General features: G+C 45.9%; 1 protein-coding gene across 2 annotated transcripts in view; it reads right to left on the minus strand.

Annotated features, from left to right (window-relative positions):
• Nucleotides 1-2,263, minus strand: part of LOC122559982 (apoptosis regulator R11-like) — a 33,283-nt gene extending 31,020 nt beyond the window's left edge. Inside the window, exon 1 of one of the 2 annotated variants that reach the window (XM_043710105.1) lies at nucleotides 1,654-2,263. In XM_043710105.1, coding sequence (XP_043566040.1) covers nucleotides 1,654-2,124 — 471 coding nt within the window. In that variant the 5' untranslated portion in view covers nucleotides 2,125-2,263. The remainder of the gene's footprint in view (nucleotides 1-1,653) is intronic. The other variant, XM_043710106.1, reaches the window with a different exon arrangement.
• Nucleotides 2,264-6,549: the final 4,286 nt, after the last annotated feature.

Consider the following 6,549-nt stretch of genomic DNA (forward strand, 5'->3'; position numbering starts at 1 on the left):
AATGATGACGGAGCAGCGCTCTGAAATCTTGTACTTTCAAATAAACCCGTTGTGTGATTTTCAAACTTTGTTTTTAATAGGTTATGGCATTTCAAGTGCAAACCAAGTACCTTTTAAATATGCTAAAGGTTTGTCTCTATTTGCTTTCCAGGCAGTGAATACTAAACCCACAGCCAAGAAAATTATTCCTCACTTTTTTCCTAAAACCTTTTACCAACTAAATTACATCAATGATCTCTAGTTTATGTTAAGGGAAATAGTTCCTTCCCATCCACCCAATCTAGACCCCTCAATTTTTTTTCATCAGAAGTAAATCTTCCCACTGCTGTTCTTATTCCAATGAAAATATTTCCAGTTTATCTAACATTTCCTCATAGCTAAAGTTCTCCACTCCTAGCCACACCCTTGCAATTCTTCTCTGTGACCTCTTGATTGTGATAGCAGAACTGTACATAGTGCTCTGCTGAGGTCAACCAGAACTTTATACAGCAGAAGCAAAATCTCTCCCTCAAATATTCTACACTGGTTAATAAGGAAAGCATTCCATACACATTAAATTTATTAACTGTTTCTTTCCCCCCCAGTGATATGTGGAACGTACTCAAAGTCCCTCCATTCCCACAAACTACACAATATCATACCAGCTGTTATCATTTCTTTACCCTCAAAATTTATCACCTCATTTCTCCAGATGGGAATTTTGTTTGTCTACCTGACCAGCATGTTGCTATCTTAATGCATTCCACACATTTCTCACTCATGCCGCTAATTTAAGATCCAAGAGATCACGGATTGAAAATTTCTCACCAATTAAGGACACGCTGTTTAGAAGACCGATGTCAAACCAGCCCACAACATTAAAACAAATTAATTAGGAGTTTATATACTCTAAAGAATTAAACACTTCTGCCCTATTCTAAACCAGTCTTCAACTAGGTGTAAGAGCTTGGGTTTAGCTCTCATACGCTTTCAGAAAAATGCTAACCACCAAAATAAACTGTGTCAAAATCCTTCTCAGCACACGGCAGAAACTCCCATGTGGTACAACATGAGATAACAGTACAACTGAGCATCAGAACAAACTAAATTCAGAGTGATTTAACATTTTCCTAAATTAGCAAACTCAGATCAAATCAACACTACCTTGGACATAGAATCGCAGAATCATACAGAATATGAATGGATCAGTCTACTATGTCTGCCAGCACCCTAAAAGGAGAAGTCAGGGCCAAATACTCATGTTGGGGAATAGGGTTAAGGATAAGGGGTCAGACTCTATGTAGCAGAAGAAGGATTATAGGGCTACGGATTAAGAGTCTGAAGGATAGTTTGTTGAAGGATACAAGGGTAAGGGATTAGAGGTCAGGTACTCCATGTGGAGGGTGAGGGGTTACAGAGTTATGGGTAAAGATTCAGATACCATGGGTGGGGAGAGAGAGATTGCTGAGGGAGTACAGGACAGCAACCCACAGTAGAGGGTGAGGGGTTTTGGGTTAGAGCCAGGGGTCAGGTACCCTGATGGTTTAAGTCGTCACTGATGGAGATGGAGAGGTCCAGGAAGGGGAGGGAGGTGTCAGAGATGGTCAGGTACCCTGTACAGGCTGGACTTTGCCGTGCAGGGATCTGGTGGATGGAGTTGAATAGAGCTCTTACCCAGCCACCATGCTGCTGGATCCAAGGCTCCAGGTTGTCCTCCAGGTAGGTACTCATCCAGTCGGCGATGCGGGGCACCAATGCGCCCATCTCCTTCTCTGCGCTCTCCACACTCAGCGCCGCCCCGAAACAGAAGAAAGCCACCAGGCGGCCCCAGTTAACGCCGTCACGGAACAGCTCGCCCACCACCTGCTCGAAGCGCTGGTACGCCGTGTCGGGGGTGACGCGGAGCTGCGCCGACAGGTCGCTGAAAGCCCTGCGGTAGCGCAGCTCGAACTCCTCGGCGGCGTCCAGCAGGGCCTGGCGGGCCCGCTCAGCCTCGGGCCTGCCGCTGTACACGGCCGCTCCCGGTTCGGGCTGTGTCCCCAGGCCCGCCGCTCCATTCTGCTCACAAAGCCAGCGCCAGTTGTGGCCCCTCTGCGACAGCTTGTAACGGAGGAAATCAGTGACCAGCTCCCCACTGCTGTACATCCTGCGGCCTCCGACACCCTCACGCAGCCGCCGGCATGACGGAGACCAGAGACTCGCGACCTCCCCCACCCACAGGGCCAGGGGGATCAGGGGGCCACACCCACTGACACCGGAGCCCCGCCCTCCATCCGGACAGCGCCTGCTCAGATCCCCGCCCACGTAATAAGCCCCGCCCTCTACACGGACAGCGCCAGCTCAGATCCCCGCCCACGTAATAAGCCCCTCCCTCTATCCGGACAGCGCCAGCTCAGATCCCCGTCCACGTAATAAGCCCCTCCCTCTATCCGGACAGCGCCAGCTCAGATCCCCGCCCACGTAATAAGCCCCGCCCTTCACCACGCCCGATCAGGCGGCGCCCCACACTGGCCCCGCCCCCGCGCGGTCTGCGCGCCCCGTCGAAGCCCCGCCCACTGCGACCTCGCCCTGCCAGCGCCCAGATCGGGAAGGTGTGTCATACTGCAGTCAGGTGGGCTCCATAGCCAGCACCTTCCGTACCAGGCAACATCCCCGTAAACCTTCTCTGCACCCTCTCCAAAGCTTAGATCAGAGTGGTGCTGGAAAAGGTCACTCAAAAGCGTCCACATCCTTTTGGTAATGGGGCGACCAGAACTACACAGTATTCTAAATGTGGCCAAACCAAAGTCTTGGACAATTTTAATGTGACCTTCCAGCTCTTATACTCAATACTCTGTCCAATGAAGGCAAACAAACTATATGCCTTTTTGACCACTGTATCCACCTGTACAGCCACCTTCGGGGTACAATGGACCTGAACTCCTAGATCTCTCTGCTCATCAACTTTTCCCAAGGCTCTTACTTTTACAGTATAATTCGCTCTAGAATTAGACCTCCAAAAATGCATCACCTCACATTTGCCTGGATTGACCTCCATCTGCCACTTCTCTGCCCAACTCTCCAGTCTATCTATATTCTCCTGTATTCTTTGACAGTATCGTATGCCTTCTGCGACTCCATCAATCATCATGCAAACTTACTGATTAGACCAACAATGCCCTCTTCCAGGTCATTTATGTATGTGCTGTACATATCTATGACTCTATCACAAACAACAGTGGCCACAGCACTGATCCCTGTGGAACACCACTGGTCACCTTTCTCCATTTTGAGAAACTCTCTTCAACTACTACACTCTGTCTCCTGTTGCTCAACCAGTTCTTTATCCACCTAGCTAGAACACCCTGCACACCATGTGACTTGATTTTCTCCATTAGTTTACCATGGGCAACCTTATCAAACACCTTACTAAAGTCCATGTATATGACATCTGCAGCCCTTCCTTCATCTATCAACTTGGTCACTTCCTCAAAGAACTCTAATAAGTTGGTAAAGCACATGTTGCCTATCACTGATAAATATAACTAGATTTTATCCCTCAGTACCTTCTCCAGCAATTTTCCCATCACGTATGTCTGGCTCACTGGTCTGTAGTTAACTGGAATACCCCCTGCTACACGTGTAGAGGGGGACAACATTAGCAACCCTCCAGTCCTCAGTCACTTCACCTGTATTTAAGGATGCTACAAAGATATCCGTCAGGGCCCCAGCTATTTCCTCTCTTGCCTCCCTCAGCAACCTGGGGGAGATTCCATCCGGTCCTGGGGATTTGTCCACCTTAATATCCTTTAGCCTACCCAACACATTCTTCCCTCCTTATGTCAATGTGATCCAGAGTAAACAAACATCCATCTCTAATCTCAACATTCATCATGTCCCTCTTCTCAGTGAACACCAATAAGCCCATTCCTTTCCAAATATAAATAGATCCTATCCCTCAGTACCTTCTCCAGCAACTTTCCCACCACTGATGTCAGGCTGACGGGTCTGTAGTTACCTGGAATATCCTGACTATACTTCTTGTACAGGGGGAAGTTGAGAGGTGACCTTACAGAGGTTTATAAAATCATAAGTGGTTTAGACAAGGTGAATGGCAGGTGTCTTTTCCCTCGAATGGGGGATTTCAAGACTAGGGGAAAGGATTTTAAAAAGGGCAATATTTTTAGACCGAGAGTAGATCATATGTGGAATAATCTTCCAGAGGAAGTAATGATGCGGGTCATTACAATGTTTAAAAGATATTTGGATAAGTACATGAATAAGAAATGTTGGGAAGGTTATGGGTGAAACACAGGCAGGTCGGATTAGTTTAGTTTGGGATTATGGTTGGCATGGACTGGTTGGACTCAAGGGTCAGCTTCCATATGACTCTATGACTTTATAAACAAATCACTACTAGCCATGAGCAAGGTACTGGTATAGTTTGATTCCTGTAATAGTTTCCTGTCACATCCAATAACCTTTGCTGGATCTTTGCAATTGCTGAGTCCTTCTGTTTTATCATAAACCATGTCACCATATCTGAAATCCTACACCTATCCCAACAAGTCTGATGCAATATCTCAATGCTGTCCTCAATCTTGCAACTTTAATGAGTGCTTTTACACCAGTGCTGATTGCCATTCCTTCGAGTGGTGGAGAATCATCATGCAGTATTGAAGACAACATTCTGAGCATGTACTAATTGGTATGGGCTAAAACCACCAACTATTTACAAGGAACATTTTGCATTTACTGTAACTTTCAGTTCAACGGATTTGCCAGTATTTTGTGCAATGCCTCATCAATTATTGGATGGTTTCTTTCTTGCAAGCCATTGCTGAATGGACTTTCTGCAGCAATTTGCATTACTACAATATTTAATTTCTCATGCAAATCAAACTTTGTCATCTGCAAATTCACCTCTGTTATCCATTGTGACCCAAGGCCTGTGCTGGCCCACTTTTCCATGACTTTGTCCACCATAGTCCACCTCCCCTTATTGTTTATCGCCATGGATATGCTAAATCTGGTCGCCACATCTACAAAATCTAATAGACATTCTGATCTTTGTCCCAAATCTTCAGATCCACAGCTACTATTCTTCTTTAAACTTCAGACTAAAGCAACACTTCCAACCAGGTGTGGTGGGGTTTTGCAGTATTTAATTACCACAATACAATGTGATCAGTTCGACTAGGGATTCCTGTTTTTTACCCACAACTTTAATGTCCTTTAGCAGTAGCTTTAATTTTTGTGAGAAGCAGTGAGCAAATTGTTTATGCGATTTCCATAGAAACGTCATCTTATCAACCCAGACTCATGTCTATACACATCATTAACACTTCTTTGACCTCTTGATGAGAAAATCTTGAGTTATCTTGGTGGAATATGCCCCGGATCCTGTAAATTGCGAATTTACAGCATTACTAAATATAAATGCTTAAGTATGTTTGGACATGGAGAATGATACTGTTTTTTTTCATTGAACACTGATTCAGCAACATGATATGTCATTCTGAATGACATCAGTGCATATGAGATGACAGTATCCTGCAATTTCACAGGGGTGAACCACTATCTTTAAAAATGGTAATGAATTATCACCCTCCCAATTGAAAGTAGGTAGAGCTTTCATACTCTTTGAACCAATTTTTGTCTGCTTTTTGTTACAACAGTTCAATCAACCAACACCAAACACTGTGGAGTTACTGTCACTATCTGGTACCACACAATTGAATGACTCAGCAACAAAACTACTGTTGGATCAACTTAAGTCTTTGACGACGAACACAGTATTTTCTTGCTGTTCATCATTATCAAATTCACCTTCAGAACAATTTCTTTCATGAAGTAATTAAATAAAAGCAAAGTACTGTGGATACTGGGGTTCTCAAGTCAAAACAAAAAGTGCTGAAGAAACACAGCACATCTGGCAACATTGGCAGGGAAAGATTAATATTTCAAATGAGTATGACTGTTCACAGGACAGAGGGAGTAATAAAGGGTGGAGGGGGAGGTGGGAGAGAGTGGGATGAGGGCCCAGGAGAGAGAGAGAATGGGAGACAGGGGAAAGAGACTAAGGTGGCTGGGAAAGATGCAGAGGGTGTCTCCAGGAGAGTGGATGAGTCTGGGGGTAATGGGAATGAGAGGGGTGCAGGAGAGATGTTCAGGGCTGGGAGAGAAGCAGCGGGGATCCCGGGAGATATGGAAAGAGCCTCAGGAAAGAATAAAAAGGGGGTGCATGAGGTGGGAGAAGGGAGGCCGGGAAAGAGCCCCAGGAAAGAATATAAAGGGGGGCCAGGAAGTGGGAGAATGGGGGCCAGGTGGTGGGAGAGGAAGTGGGTGCCTGGGATGGAGGCGGGAGGTTCAGGAAAGAGAGGACCTCCCCCAGCCCAGGTTTAGTTTACAGGGTGCAGAGAGCTCAGGCACTGGTGTCTGCAGATGCAGTCTTTACAATTAACAAACAACAAACTCTGCCCACCCGAGGGTAGTGTAACAGCAACAGAAAACAAAACAGAGGAGGGAACAAGTGAGGGGACTCAATCGAAATGATGTTGGTGTGGGAATGAATGCGCTCCAGCAAAACAC

Source organism: Chiloscyllium plagiosum, chromosome 20, assembly GCF_004010195.1.
Source record: "Chiloscyllium plagiosum isolate BGI_BamShark_2017 chromosome 20, ASM401019v2, whole genome shotgun sequence".
Lineage (NCBI taxonomy): Eukaryota > Metazoa > Chordata > Chondrichthyes > Orectolobiformes > Hemiscylliidae > Chiloscyllium > Chiloscyllium plagiosum.